The sequence below is a fragment of the Orycteropus afer genome, unplaced genomic scaffold, assembly GCF_000298275.1.
Source record: "Orycteropus afer afer isolate SDZICR_OR568_19922 unplaced genomic scaffold, OryAfe1.0 scaffold00156, whole genome shotgun sequence".
NCBI classification, from domain to species: Eukaryota; Metazoa; Chordata; class Mammalia; order Tubulidentata; family Orycteropodidae; genus Orycteropus; species Orycteropus afer.
The window spans coordinates 5,059,057-5,075,479 of NW_006921743.1; the positions used below are offsets into that span (position 1 = coordinate 5,059,057).

Genomic DNA, 16,423 nt, shown 5'->3' on the forward strand with positions numbered 1-16,423 from the left:
GCAGGTCCCGAGTGTCCTTGGGGTTGCTGGAAAGCAGAACGTGTTCTTAAGCCCCAGGAATCTGCGAGAGTGCTGTCTCTTTAAATATCCAAAATAGCTGCTTTTAGACCTTCAAAATGGTGGTGCTCTCCAGACCAGCAAAAGTACACAGCTCTGCCTGCCTTTCTCTTCACCTTCTCTGTTTATTCCCCAGCCACCGGAGCAGTCCTCCATGCAGTCCATGGCTAGCAGGGCTGATTTTTAGGTTAATTCTTAAGTCCTACCAGCACTCAGGAATCTCCAAGCTGTCTGTGCCATCAGGATCACTCAGAATCGCTGCCAGACCGCAGCTCAGTCTGTCTCCTTTTTTGGTATTTTCACACAAATTCTTCTTCTAATTGTGGTTTACTCCACTTCTATATCCTTCCCTTGAAGGCTCAGGGGTCCAGGATTATCTCCCGTGTCTGTGTTAATTGGTTTCCCTTTTCTTTGTTGAAAAGGGTCTGTGCAGTCTTTCTGCCTAGTCCGCCATCTTGCCGAAACTCCTCCTAGATTGCCCAATCTTCCTACGGAGGAAAGGCTGGTTGGTTTGAACCGCCAGCCTTATGGTTAGGCACCACGCCTCCAGAACGCCTTTCTATGCTATGCTCATCCTAACTGATAGTTTGCCTAGACAAAGAATTCTAAGTGAGAAGTTATGTTCCCTCAGGATTTTAAAAAGTATTACTTTACTTTAAAGGCATTACTTAGAGGAGACTCAGATCAGGGTGGCTCTTGAGAGGTACTTTGTATGTGACCATTTTTCTGTCTAGAAAATTTCAGGATCTTCTCTTTCTCAGGTTCTCAAGTTTCATGGTGACATAACTGGTATGGGTGGACTTTTTTTCGCTCATTGTGCCTGGCACTTTGATTCTGTAATCAAAAGGACATGAGTCTTTCTGCTCTGGGAATTATTATTATTATTATTTCTCTGAAAATTCCTCATATCTAACTCCTTTTAGATACAGACCTCTTTATTCGATTCTCTAATTTTCTTCTGCCATTTTTCTCTGTCACTTTGTTCGCCTTTTAGGAAAACTCCTCAATTTTATTTCCAACCCTTACTATTATGGATTGAATTGTCTACCTCAAAAATAATTGCTTTAAATCCTAACCTCTCTGCCTGTGGTTATAATCTTATTTGTGAATGGGTTGTTTTGTTATGTTAATGAGGCAGGATTAGTGTAAGGTGCATTTTGAGCCAGTCTCTTTTGAGATGTAAAAGATGAAGCAAGTGAGCAGAGCAGAAATGGGGGAACAGAGATGCCAAGCCACATGAAGATCACTTAGGAGGAGAAGAAAGAGACAAGGACCTTCCTCCAGAGTCAACAAAGAAAGGAAGCCTTCCCTTGAGCCAGCACCCTGAATTCAAACTTCCAGCCTCCTTAACTATGAGAAAATAAACTTGTTTGTTAAAGCCACCCACTTGTGATATCTCTGTTATAGCAAGATTAGACAACACTAGATAAAATGTTCAGTTGAACGTTTTATTTCATCAAAATTTTAATTTCTAAGATCTCTTTCATTTTCTTATCTTGTATTTCTTAGTGACTTCTCCCCTTACCAGCTTCAATTTCAACTCCTTGGTCTACAAAGTCAGTTACCACCAGTGGTAGGCTAGAGCTTGTGGTAACAAAGTCATTATTAAAATTGAACTATGTAAACTTAAGTTAAATACGTTATTAAAAATTAATATAAAATATTCAAAATCTATTGCTTATTAATTATTCTATACATTTTACAAATATCTATTCTCTTGAGATGGCTTCTCTGTTGTATCTGTATGGTGGAAACTACATACTGGTTGCTGGTCCCTGAGTGGCACAAATGATTAAGTGCTTGACTGTTAACTGGAAGATTGGCAGTTCAGATATACCCAGAAGTGCCTCAGGAGACAAGCCTGGCAATCTGTTTCCACAAGGTCACACCTTTGAAAATGCTATGAAGCACAGTTTACTCTGGACACATTGAGTCACTGTGATTAGGAATTAACTCGATGGCAACAAACAACAACCACAGTCCCTCTCTTCCTGACTCAATGATGTCATGTTTATAGCTTGAAATCAACAATGCAGGAATATTTACACCATGCAAATTGGCATATAGTACGAATCAGGACACCCACTTCTCTGCCCCTCTAAAAGCTGATTGTTAGTTACTGCCTATCTATATTCTTTCTAGCTTCCAAACTCATTAATGTTCTCTTTAATTGTATCTCCAATCTGTTTTCATCCTTACAGTTTATATCCTTTTCAAGTGTCATTCTATTGGGTTTGACAAGAGAGTTGAAATAAATCTCTTAATTCTTTGCACCAGTATCCAAAGAGAGAAGATCTCCTATCTCCTGCTCTGGATTCTAAGCCTGCTGCAGCACATTTAATGGGGTGCCCCAAAGGATTGCTTTCAGTTGTGGGACCCAAAGTAGGAATTTCTTGCCCTTGTATCTTCTGAAAACTCTTTCACCTGAACTAATGACTTCTTGTCATTCTTTTTTATGTCTTGTGGGTCTCATATCTGTTATCCATGGCCAGAAGACCACCATGATTTCAGCCACACTCAACTTTCACTTAGGTATCCAGTCCATAGTTTTCCCATAGTTTTCATTGTGTTGTTCTTATTTCTTTTATTTAAAAAATATTTTCTGTGTTTTACTATGAACATGTTTTAAACCTGCAACAAAGCTGGAAAGAATTTTACAGGGCATACCCATCTACACACCTCTGGGTTCTATCAGTTTTCTATATTGACGTTGTCACGTATCTGCTCTTCTCTTCATCCTCCATTTATCCCCATACTGGTTAGTAATAAAGGAAAGGAGCATGCCATTCAAAAAAAACTATTTCACACATACCTTGCCTGCCCATACTGGGATATTGCTGAGCACTTTTAGCAGCCTGGGAGACAGGCGGACCAGGCTTGTAGGGAGGATGAACTGTGGCTCACGGTGGACAGTGAGTACACTGTGGCCTCAGCTGGAGCTGTTTGAGGCCACAGCTGCTGCCGATTCATGAAAGAGGCCTCTGGCCACATATGTGGTAGTCCCAGCAGAGTCCAGAGGAATCACACTTCCCTGCCTCTGCCATCATCCCTTGAGGTCACCAGTGTAGACCTCTTTATTGGAGAGCAAGCCTCTGCCATCATCCCTTGAGGTTGCCAGTGTAGACCTCTTTATTAGAGAGCAAGTCTCCAGCCAGGGACATGTGAGATGGTATGTCCTTGTACTCCCTTTGCTTGCCATCTGCATCCTCTCTACAGCACTTCTGCAGGACCTCATGGTCCAGCTAACTGCACAAAATTTCTGCTTAATAGTTCTCTGTGGAATTGCTTAATGAGTGAATCTTCCAGGAATACAAAACAATGTTAGAGGACTAACCTGGCCTGGATTTCCCACTGGGAAATGGGTAGAGCCACATGGAACTGTATTCCTTGCTGATGGTGGCAGGAAAATAGAAGACCTCTTGGGACCTCATCACCAAGACAAGCATATATATGGGACACATACACATAGCTGTGCACATGCATACACACACAGAGCTGGGCACGTGCACACAGGATCTTCTGTGAGTTCACATTATAGAGAATTAGATCTCACAGTGACTTGTTACAAAGTTCTCTTCTTTCCCATCTCCATTTCTCCCCCCACTTGGCTTTATGTTGCATGTAGTAGCATTTTTCCCCCAGTTGCTATTGATTCTGACTCCTGGCAACCCCATGTGTGTCAAAGTAGAACTGTGCTCCATAGAGTTTCAGTGGCTGATTGGAAGTAGGTCATCAGGTCATTCTTCCAAGTTGCTTCTGGGTGGACTCAAACCTCCAACCTTTTTGTTAGTAGCTGAGTTCTTTAACTACTTGCACCACCCAGGGACTCCAGTAGCATTTAGACTTTGGGTTTTCTTTTGGTGCAGTGGGGTCTGTCTGTCATTGTGAATGATGTTATGTGTGTGTTGGCAAATTGCAGCTTATAGCCCAGCACTTGTGCCTGTAGGTAATGTTTTTACATATTTGTGTCGGAACACAGCTATGCCCACACATTCACAGATGGTGGCTGGTTTAACTCTGTACTAGTTGAGCTGAGTCCTTGTGGCAACGACTCCATGACCCACAAAGCTGAAAATACTCTCTCTGGCCCTTCATGGGAAAGGTGTGCTGACCCCTGATCTAGGATATACTGGTCCTAGGTGAAAAAGGAGGAAGTCAGTGTGTTCACAGGTGCTATGTAGACAAGGCAGTCTGGCATTTGTACTTTCCAGGGCTGGGAGGAGAACTTCGGGGGGATATATGGGAGCGAAGGATAAAGGGGACAGGGTGAGGTATGACAGTGCCTTGTCCACCCAAGTCCATGTACTGCTCCTCCACTTCACCTGCCCCAGTGGACAGGTCCTTGCATTGAACGTTGTGTGATTTCCTTTCCATGTATTTAAGTGTCATGGAGTCAGGTAACAAAGACCAGTGGTCGTGGCCTGTGCAAAGACATAAAAAATAGTAAAATGAAAAGAATACCTTATTAAGCTGAGAGCACTGCTGAGAGCAGTGTATGCTGCCTGCTTTGCTCAGTTAGGAGCAAAGTACATATGTTCTGGCACAGCGAGAAAAGTGCTCAGAGAAGGTTGGCTGATTGAGGCCTGCCTGAGCACAAGGGGCCCAAACATAGCTCAGAAAGTGCTCACCCTCCTGAAGCCAGCATCATGGGGACAGACACAAGCTGCACAGTGTCCTTGGAGGAGGCAGTGACTAATCACAGCATAGGGACATGGGAGAGGACTTCCAGAGAGGGAGAAGGAAGGAATTTAAGAGGGCTCCAGGTAAACAGGAGTTCACTAGGTGAACAGGAGAACTTCTGGACAGACAGTAGGACAAAGACAAAAATTATGCCTAAAAGCCCTTCAGAAGTTTGGTGGGAGGTATTGAGAAGGGCCACAGGAAACACCAGTTTTGAGGCTTTGTGAGTCATAGGGAGCCCTTGAAAGCCTTGGCTGATAGGGGACTATTTGTGAGGGAAGGAGGCAGCAGGGTGCCTTTAGGCAATCAGTGACAGTGGTGGGGATGAAGGTGAGAGGAAGGTTCCCCAAGATGGGCACTGGGTGCAGCTGGAGTTGGTAGATTTGGCAGTGACTATGTAGGAGCTCTGATAGCATAATGTCTAAGGCATTTGACTGCTAACCAGAAGGCTGGCGGTTCAAACCCACCGGCCACTCTTCACAAGGAAGGTGGGCAGTTTACTTCCGTAGTGATACTGCCTTGGAGACCCAAGGAGGGGTTGCTATGAGTTGGGGCCGACTCGACAGCACATAACAACAACAACATGGTATGCAGAGTTCTAGGGGTGAGGCTGGAGAAGTGGGGCTCCAGGGTGTAGTCCTTCCCTCCATCTGCTGCATGTGCAGGCTGCTGAGCACCCAGCCCCACAATGGTGAGGAAGTAGAAGTATGTCTCTGCTCAGCACAACAAGAGGGAGAGTGGTATCTTCTTACCTTGGCCTGGGAATCTTGGCAGACCAGTAGCAGGTGAGCTGTAGGGTCCCCTGACTAACTGGCTTTGTGAGTTAATATATATTTTGAATCACGTGCTATTAGTGCAGACTGCCTTCAGGTTCCAAGGCTGTGAGTTTCTCTCAGGGGTTGGCAGCAGTCTACAATGGTCATCCCAGCCCAGGTACCCCTTGGTGAGGAGAGCTGGTCACACAAGCTTGTGGGGGTAGGGAGGTGGGGGGAGGAGCTGGTCAGAGTCACAGTATCAGGAGGGAGTCTGAAGAACTCTGGTTAGTCTTGCTCCAACAGGGGCTGAATCATAGCAGGATGTCATCTGTTTTCCTTTCATGCTTATTCATATTTTAGGTTCTTTCTTCCTTACCATGTTCATATGTGTGTGCAAGTGTGCGTGCATGCATGTGTGTATATATGTGTACATGTGTGCCTGTATGTGTGTGTGTGCACACACACACATTCTAATCCTCCTTGTAGTCCTCTACTGTTTATTACTAGCCATTTGCTTTGGTAAGCATTAAAGGCACTGGAAAACAAACGTCTCTTAGAGGAGACTGAAACCCTGGTGATGTTGTTCTCAGCCAGTTTCCTCATAGCTCACCACTAAGTCTCATCCCCTACATCAGTCCCTTCTGCCATAAACTTGCCTGGGAGTTCCTGTGCTTCTGAGAATGGGTGCCTATGTAGGGTTCCTTCCAGACTTACCCTTATGAGGGGTCATTGAGAGCTCTCCTGGGTTTCCAGCTTACCTGCCATGCTCCTCAGTGAACAGTTCTGTGGAGAAGATGTGGTGAGAGCAGAGGCAAGGATGACTGTTGCTCAGATGGAGAACAGATTGTAGTATCACATCGTCTTGATTACATGCCTTTCTCTTCACTCTCTTTCAGTATTTTCTCCAAAGACTGTGTGAAGCATGCTGTTTACAGACAACGTGGTCATTGAGAACTGTGCTGGCAAGAGTGTCTCCCACTAGCCTGACAGGCTGGGAAATGAGGGCCTGCAGGGGTCTTGCTGTGCATTGCCTCTGTGCTGAGCTTCTGGCCACAGCCCCAGGGCACTGAACATCCTCCCACCTCTGCAATTCCCACCCCCACCCCTTGAGGATGTGTGACTCCACTAGGGGGCTGCTCATGGCCCTCACTGTGGTGTTTGGGACGGCTGTGGCATTTGCACCTGTCCCTCGGATCACCTGGGAGCACAGAGGTGAGTGAAAACCTGTAGGGGTACCAGTGGCTCCTGTAATGTAGTATGGGGGACAGAACAATCATCTTACCACCCACAGTGCTAAATACGTGGCTGTACATTGTTGCTAATGATGCTATTTGAGTATTGCTCCTAAAAGCAGTCCCTGGGTGGCAAAAACAGTTAGGTGCTTGATTGTTAACCAAAAGGTTGGAGGTTCAAGGCCATCAGAAATGCCTTGGAAGAAAGCCTTGGCAGTCTACTTCCAGAAGGTCAGTCATGCAAACCCTATGGAGCACAGTTCTGTTTTGACACACCCCATGTGTTTCACCATGGGGGTCGCCATGAGTTGAAATTGACTGAGTGATAACTGTTTTTTTTGTTTTGTTTTGTTTTGTCCCTAGAATTTGGTGAGATGTATACATCCAAGAGATGCCTTTGATAATTAGAAATGTTTGTCAAGACATGCTTAGAACCCCTGATTTGGTGTCTAAATTAGAAGGAACTCTTAAAAGGAGGAGTCCTGAGGTGATACAAACTGTTAGTAAGTGTCACTGCTAATACAAAAGTTGGAGGTTTGAGTTCACCCAGAAATACCTAAGAAGAAAGGTCTGGTGATCTATTTCTGAAATATCTGCCATTGAAAACCCTATGGAGTAAAGTTCTGCTCTGACACATATGGGGTTACCATTAATAAAAAAGAACTTGACAGCAACTCGTAACTGGTTTCTAGAAGGAAGCTTATCTCTCTTGCAACTGACAATATTTGGCACATGATCCTGAGGATAAGTTACTGCTCAGCATTTGCCACTATGCATGTGAACAGACCATCAATGTGTTCTGAGGACAGTTAAATTGTGTGTGGAGCTGAGCTTCATGCCACTTATTATTGTTTCTGTTTATTAGTTTCTTTTTATTTCCTTTCTTGGGAGCTGTGCCTTTGGAGCCTCTGTCTTTCTGGATCAGTGGATTGAGAGTTTAAAATACGTGTTCTTGAGCATAAAGTATTGAATGCAGGGTGGAAAGGTATCCTGTGTGAAATTAAAGGACAATGCTTATGAGTAGCAGATGTGCCAAGAGAGGAATTTCATGTGTATCTCTCTCTTTGACCCTGGGAAATTAGAATAACGGAAAGGACTACACCTTAATCCTTAAGTAAATTGAACATTTAGTGATTGCAGTGTAGTAAATTTCATGATACGGCTTTTCTAGCCATAGTATTTATAACTCCCACTTTGCTGTGAGTAACTGAGTAGCTGCTTGTTTAAGTCATCCACCTGGAGCAACACAAAGCAATCCTCTGGAAAGTGTGCTTTCTCTCAGGTATATAGAATTCTGATGTTGGAACTGGTTAGTTTGGCCACTCTGCTATGCTCAAAGGAGCACTCCTAGAGGCAAGAGGAATGTCTTTCTGACTGCTGGCTAAGAAAGACATGGATCTTAGAGAAATGTGCTGCTGAGAGAGAGACTTGAGAGAAACATGCTACTGAGAGAGACGGTCGGGTGAGAGAGATTGAGCGTGTTCCTGAATTTGTATTGGAGCCTGTTGCTTCCCTAATAAACCCCATAATCTGTGAGTTCTTTGTGGCCACTGCAGCAAATTATCGAACCCAGCAGAGAGGTGGTGGGTGCCTTGGGAGGAACAGTTGGTCTCAAGGTTAGTAGGAGGGCTGGAGGGTGGCGGCATGTTTGGCCTCATAGGAGCAGGCCTTGGGCTGCTGATGGTGATTCTGTCTTCCTCTTGTGTAGTTAGAGGAGGTCAGAAGATGCTGCCTCTTGCCTCTTTGGCAGTGACCCATAGAAAGCCTATTAAGATTCACTCAAATTGATGTCAGAAGGCTTAAAAAGAAGAAAAAGTTCTTAAATAAATAAACAGTTCCTTAAAAAAATAGTATTGACAAATTATAGTATTCCTAAATAGCTAATGAGGGAGCTCTGGTAACGTAGTGCCTAAGGCACTTGACTGCTAACCAGAAGGCTGACGATTCAAAACACCAGCCACTCCTCAGAAGAAAGGTTAGGTAGTCTACTTCTGTAGTGATATCGCCTCAGAAACCCAGGGAGGGGTCACTATGAGTTGGGTCCAACTTGACAGCACGTAACAACACAACAACAACAACAAATAGCTGATGCTTCCTAGTGTTCCTAATATCATTGGCACAATTACCTAATGAATGAGTAAATGTCACTTATTTCCCTAACTTGTAAGTTTATTGTGGTTTCCCTAACTTGTAAGTTTATTGTGGTTTCACTGAAAAATGCTTGGATGGAATGATAGAGTCTCTGCAGTTGATTTTTGAAAGGGTTTGAAGTAAACCACATTTTTCCTGAACAAGAAAATTGCTATGAGTCGGGTCCAACTTGACGGGAAATAACAACAACATGGGTGATTTTAAAAATCACAGACAAGAGTTTAATGAGAAGGTAGTGGTAAGCTGTAGAGCTCAGCAGATAGAGACCACTCACCTGCACGGCTTATTATTGGTGGGTCTGGTTGGTGCAGAGTTTGCAATGCATCAAGACTTGGGGAGCAGGAGAGGAAGTCATAGCCAGCTGTCAGGCTGGGTACTTCAACTGTGACCCAGCCTTTGGCTGCATCTGTTGGCTTCATTAGCAGATGGTTGACTGACATCAGCCAGAGACTACTGCTGTTTCTGCAATGAGTGCATCATACATTCCCAGCAAACCTTACAAGCAAAAAAAACCAAACTCACTGCTGTTGAGTTGGTGCACTAAAAATCCACTTGCTCTCAGACTAACTCCTACTCATGGTGTGTTGAAGTAGAACTGTGCTCATAGGTTTTCAGTGGCTAGTTTTTTAGAAGTAGATCACCAGGCTTTTCTTCCAAGGTGCCTCTGGGTAAACTATAACCACCAACCTTACAGTTAGCAGCTAAGCGTGTTAACCATTTGCACCACCCAGAGACTCTGGTAATGCCTTAAAAACAAAAAAAAAAAAACACTGCTATTGAGTCAATTCCAACTCATAGTGACGCCCAATGGGTATCCAAGGTGGTGAATCTTTATGGAAGTAGACTGCTCCATCTTCTTTCCATAGAGTAGCTGGTAGGTTTGAACTGCCAATCTTTTGGTTAGCAGTCAAATGCCTTAGGCACTGCACCACCAGAGCTCCCAGACATACTTAAATACAACTGATTTGTCAAAGTCTTGGCCTTTTAGCTTAAAAGTACTGAATTTGTTTCCCTTTCCCTCCCACAGAGGTAGGTCTGGTACATTTTCATGAACCAGGCATCTTCAACTACTCAACCTTACTGCTCAGTGAGCACAAGGACATCCTGTATGTGGGTGCCCGGGAGGCTGTCTTTGCTGTGAATGCCCTCTCTGTCGCTGAGAAGCAGCATGAGGTAGGTACTGGGGTACACTTCCTCACCAGGCTGGCATACCTTTCCAGTGGGACCACTCCCCAAATAGGCTTTGCCTTAGAGCAGACTGTGGTTTGCCTATGGACTATGCTCTTTCTCTGTAGTGCTGATCTTGCTTTGTGATTTGCCTCACAGAAGTGCTATCATATGCTTATTGGGCTGTTGAGTGTGTCCTCTGCATCTTTTCCTGATCCCTGGACATGTGAAGGACCTCTGTTCCCATAGCTTTTCTGCCTGTGCCTGTGTCCTTTGCAGCCCAGCTTCTGGTTGGCTCCAGACACAAATCTGTCTTCCTCTGTGCCAGGAGCCCATGGACCAGAGGCTGCCCTTATCTGTCAAGCTACATATCTATCCATCATCTGTTATCCATCGATCTGTCATCTCTTTCAACTCACTCACTGCCGTTGAGTCAATTTGACTCATAGCAACCCTTCTTTGGGTTTCTGAGACGGTATCTCTATGGAAGTAGATTGCCCGATCTTCCTTCCGAGGAATGGCTGGTGGGTTTGAACTGCCGGCCTTCTGGTTAGCAGTCAGTGTCTTAACCACTACACCACCAGAGCTCTATCAATCTGTTTATGCATCTTCTGCCTTACTGTGTATCATCTACCCATCAGTCATCTCTCTCTTCATTATCTGTTATCTAAATTTATTTTCTGAAAAGTTGCTCAGAAAGTACAGAAAGTTCCCATATTCTACCCATCAGCCCCAACATACCCACAGAGTTTCTCCTATTACTAACATCTTACACATTTCTTGCAGTCCATTTGTTATAATTAATGAACCAATGTTGATAACATTATTACTAACTAAAGTTCACATTAATTCTCACTCTTTCTGTTGTACATACAGTCCTATGAGTTTTGACAAATGTGTAATGTCATATGTCTACCATTATAGTGTCTAACAGAATAATTTCACTGCCCTAAAAATGCCCTGTGCTTCCTCCACCTACTCACCCATCATCTTTTATTTTAAATGTTTACTTTTAAACTTTTTATTATGGCAAATGTTTCAAACATTAGCAAGAGGAGAGCGCTGATATAATGAGACCCATACCCATTTGCAATTTCAACAACGGCTGCCCAGGGCAACCCTGTCTTCACCTCTGCCCCGCCCACTTTCTCTGAGTCCAGCAACTTTGAACCAGATCCCAGACACCATATGCTACAACTGTAAATGTTTTCCTATACATTTCCTAAAGAAATAACTCTTTTTCTCCAGATAAGCAAGATGCCATAATCACATCCAAAAAACTAACAATTCCTGTGTGTCATCAAATACTTGGTCAATGTTCAGGGTTTAGCAGCACTCTCGTAAATGACCTTTTATTTGTTGTTTTTAAAATAGATTTAATCAGAATGAAGGGAGATCCCTCATTGCAGTTTGCTGCTATGTCTGTTGAATCCTCTTCCAATTTGTCTATTGAGGAAAACACTTTATATGTCCTGTGGACTTCCCAGTCTTAATTTTGCTACTTTAGTCCTCCCATGTGTTTAGTGGGTGCCTCTGTCTTCTGCTTGGCTTTCAATTGGCATCAAATCTTAAGGCTTCTGCTCAGGTTCAGTGCATTGACAAGGCTGTGTTCTTCCATGAGGTCTCTCCTTTTGCAAAGCCAGCAAGTGGCCTTTGATGAGCGAAGCCTGGACTCACTTAGTCATCAAGGACTATAAAGTAGGGAGGATTTAATTTCACCTTTCCCTCTTCATATATTAAGTGGAAATCTTCCATAAAGAGAAAATTCTCCTCACCAGCTATTTAGGTCCTTGGAGGTACAGTGCCTTTTTGCAAAGGCAAGATTGAATTCTTTGCCAGTTTTGAAAATAATGAGTTAGTTCCCCTCTGAAGGGCAGCAGTGAGGTTTTTTTGATGCTTTATTTTTAATATCACAGTGAACTCATGGATCTCAACATATTTGTTGTACTTTACCCCATTGAAGCTAAATCTTTATTGATGCTCAAATTATCCCATCTTTGGCCCGTCGAATCCTCTTCAGGTTGGCTCTTGAGTCCTTTGACATGGTCCTAGGAATCTTTAGAAGTTTCTTATTCTCTACAATTAAGATGCTTCAGACTTACCTTGTACATTTTTTCTTCCCCTGACCTGAAACCCACCATTTATCCAAGGAGACTTGGTTTTCTTAATTAATCTTCTTTTTTTCCCTCCCTCCCGCCCTCTTTTCCTTCTCTTCCTTCCCTTTCCCTTTCTTCCTTCTTTCTCTCTTTATCTCCAGAGTCTAGCAAAGTGCTTAGTTAATATTTGATACATAAATGAGATTTTGAGCATTATTCTTTGAAAACAAAATGTTTAAAGCTACAAGACATTTTCAGCAAAAGAATACTAGGCTCTCAAATTCCAGCTTAACCACTTAGTATGTGTTCACTCATACACTTCCTCTGAGCCTCATTTTCCTTCCTTAGGATATGTGGCTGTGATAACTTTCAGAATCATCATCCTGGGAGCACTGCTATTACATGGTGTGTGTGTGTGTGTGTGTGTGTGCTTAGACCCAGTGGATGTTCAGTAAGAGTTTGCCCTTGCTTCATTAATGGCATCCTGTGGTTCCTCAGGGTAGGAGAGGCTTAGAGGCTTCTTATGCTTAAAATTGAAGACAAAAATAAAGAAACCTCAGCCAAACTTTAATGAAAGTCCCTATAAAGGTAATTGAGGGCCCATCGCATCTTTTGCTCCTGCATTGGCAAGGTTCTCTCTTGCTAACTCTGCTCACAGAATCAATGTATCAAACCAGCCCGGGTGTCACCTACCTCTGACACCATATGTGCTAGAAAAATCCCACTCCATACATCAACTGCGTCCTGTGGAAATCTCAGCTTCTCTTGCCTGGTCAGTGCAGACCCACTGCACTATGCAGCCCTTTCTCTGTTACCTTCATTCACTGGGGCTAAGTCAGTGGCTACTGACCCCTTCTCTCTCTCATCCCTATTCACTCAGGTCAGTGAGTACCAGCCCTTCTTGCTTTCATCTCCATTCACCTGGGGCTAGGTCATTGGACACTAGCCCCTTTTCTGTTTATTAGGTCTATAATCTGTTGAAATGACTCACAAACTCCAGGGAAAGGGCTATCTATAATATAGCAGAAAAAGGGATACAAACACATAGGGTGAGGTCTGAAAGGAGTCTCAACACAGAGTATCCATGTCCCCAGCAGACATCCTTATCCTCTCAAGAGCAGATGTTCACTCTCAGTACCCAGGAAGCTCCACTAAGGCCTCATCTTCTGAGTCCTTTATTGTCTTTACCATGTGGCCATGATAGAGAACCTAATGCCTTCTGGGGCACAGTTAGCATCGGGACCTTCAAGTAGTCCCTCTTGTTCTGGTCAGCCCCTCACTCACTGGCCTCAGGTGAGGTCTGGCTCTCAGGAACTTCAAACTTCACTGCCATCAAGTCAATTCTAATTCATAGCAACCCTATAAGACAGAGTAGAACTGCCCTGTAGGGTTTCTAAGGCTGTAAATCCTTCTGGTAGCAGAGTGTCTCATCTTTCTCCTGCAGAATGGCTAGTAGGCTCAAGCTGCCAACATTTTGGTTAATAGCCAAATGCTTTAACTACTGTTCTACCAGAGCTCCTTCTCAGGAACCAGGACCAAAGATCAAATTGTTTACTGCAAGGGCTTTTAGACCATAAAGTTCCTGTGCCTTTATGCATTCATTGGTGAACAATGTAAAATGACTTGCATTTTAATTTCTAAAGAAGCTACTGATGCTGAGACTTGGTTCTGCTTTCATGTGTGTCCTTTCTGAGACTGGCATTGCTATACAGATACATCAGAGTCATTGATGTGTCTGTCCTTCTGGCATTTTGCAGGAAGCCAGACATGTTACTTTATAATGACACATTAGGTGAAGGTTCACCTCCTTACTGCAGCCCCTCTCAGAAGCTCTGTGTGCTTCTCAACTTCCAAATGCCCCTGAGAGCTGGCTTTGATTCTTTAGGTTAAAAAAAAAAATACCCTATATATCTATCTAGAGGTGCTTTGGAAAAAAGATAAAATTGTTTACTGTATATAAGGAGATGTCCATATATACACAAGGCACCCTGGTGGTGCAATGGTTAAAGCAGTCAGGTGCTAACTGAAAGGTTGGTGATTTGAACCCACCAGTGCTCCATGGGAGAAAAGACCTGGCAAACTGCTCCCATAAAGATTGTAGCCTAGGAAGTCTCACGGAGCTGTTCTTCTCTGTCCTCTAAAGTCACTATGAGTCAGAATTCACTCCATAGCACATAACAACATACACATACAAACTCACACATACATTAATATCAGTTACAGAATATCTTACAAGGAGGTGAGGCAATCTGGGGAGGTGGGCAGGAGTATGGAAGCCTCTTGTGTTGGAGCCTCTATTCCCTCTTCTTCTGTTACTTTCTTTTGGCCAGTAGCTTTGGAAGTGTGTGGCTGAGGCACCCACCTGCTTGTCAGTATTGCATCACATCTCTACCCTGTTTGGAAAAAAGAGGCAACAGAACACTGATTTTTCTATGAATTAATGTAACTCTTTATGCTCACATTGAGATGACTTGGTTCACTTTTCAAAATTAAAAGTAACTGGCAGGGTATTGACTGATTATTCTTGAGCTAAGTTCTCAATTTACAGTGAAGAAGCACTGAACTTACTAGGAATGGTACTTGACCTATAGAGTGTGTTGCTTCATTGCTTTTTACATGGGATTTAATGAATCACAATTATACCATTCCACTGATAGTCAAAGGAATGTTAAAATCTTTTTTTTTTTTTAATTGGATCCAGAGTCACTTTTTAATTGATGAAAAAAAAATTGATATTTGAAAATATACTTGGTTTAGTGTTTTGACAAATAATTTAATTCCCCCACTTTCAGTAGTTTAGTTGTTACTGTTGTTTTAACATTCATAATGGGAATTTGAGGATGGCTGGTTTCAGATTAATGATCACAACAGTTAGAAATTTCACTGAGGGGGATTCTGGAAAGACTGATGTATAAACAGACCATCGTTCCAGCCCTCCCCCACAGATATAACAAGAAATACAACAGGGAAATGGTGCTTGGCTTTAAGGGACTCTGAATTGGGGAACTGCAGGCAGGCAAAAATCTGTGAATCAAAAATGAGTTGCATACATTAGGAAAATCACTTCTCCTATCATCCCTACCCCTTCCCTCAGACAATGGGCCACGAACTTACTGTGAACTAGGTAAGTGGCTCCAGTAAAAGACTCTGCTAATCACTATACCTCCAGCCTGTATAAAGAGATAGGACTCCAAGCTTCTATTCTAAAATCAACAAGGCAAACCTTGCTGGGGATCTATTTGGAGTGTGCCGACACCTCTCTGACCTACATTGTTGGCTGCGAGCCTACTATGAATTGCTGCAGAGAGCACCTATAGTGGAATCTGCTCCTGTAGTCAATAATACTTTACCAGCCTCCTTGTATATCTCATAGCTGAGGTCTCTGAAACCAACAGGACTGGGGAGTGGGTTCAGGTCTGTCTGTAGTTGGCACTGAGGACTGCAGACTGAGGCTGCTATGTACTAGGAAGCAGGTGTCTTGAGTGGAAACTGCACTCACAGCCAACAATATTCTGGGGTAGCTCTCATAGCAACAAGGCAGTCCTCTGTGGGGATTTGACCAGAGCATGACACCTTCTCCCCCACCTGGTAACTGTTGGTTGCCAGGCTGTTGCAGACTGCTACAGAAGGCCCTTGTAGTGGAGTCTGCTCCCATAGTCAGCACTCTGTCTGCCTTCATGTACACTCCATAGTTTAGATTTCAGAAACCAAAAGAACAGACCTTGCTGGGAGTCAGTTTGGGTCTGTCTGTACTCTCTTCTAGTTAGCACTAAAGACTGTTGACTGAGGCTGCTGTGTGCTAGGAAGCTACGCCCACAGCAACATAGTACGAGACAGGCTCTAATAGCAACAAGGCAGACCTCCCTTGGGGTCTGTTCAGAGTGCAAACAACCCCTCTTCCACCCAGTAACTATTGGCTGCTGGCCTGATATGAACTTTTACAGAAGGTTCCCTTCAGTGGAGCCAGAAGGTGGGTCACCTAGGTGGAGATGGCCCCCTCAACCACCACTGGACCACTGAGGCTCTGAAATCAACAAGACAGATCTCTCGGAGCTCCTTCTAGGGAATTCTAGCCCTTCTTCCTCCTAAAATGGAGGAAAGTCTGCCTGTGCTTCCCCTATATGCCAGCTCAGATATAAACAGCTCTCACAGTGCAGAGAAGGCAGCCTTAGGCAAAACCAGAGGGCAATCCAGCCCCAAAGGAGATTCACTGGTTATGGGTTTTCTGACTGAAAATATGGTTGTAGAAACGAGAAGGGAGTAAGAGAAAGAGGACTATGCCCCC

General features: G+C 43.7%; 1 protein-coding gene across 1 annotated transcript in view; it reads left to right on the plus strand.

Annotated features, from left to right (window-relative positions):
- The first annotated feature begins 6,286 nt into the window (after positions 1-6,286).
- The window catches only part of SEMA4D (semaphorin 4D), an 82,422-nt gene continuing 72,285 nt past the window's right edge, over positions 6,287-16,423 (plus strand). Inside the window, exons 1-3 of the mRNA XM_007946343.2 lie at positions 6,287-6,291; positions 6,604-6,704; positions 9,903-10,048. Of these exons, the coding sequence (XP_007944534.2) occupies positions 6,287-6,291; positions 6,604-6,704; positions 9,903-10,048 (252 nt within the window). The remainder of the gene's footprint in view (positions 6,292-6,603; positions 6,705-9,902; positions 10,049-16,423) is intronic.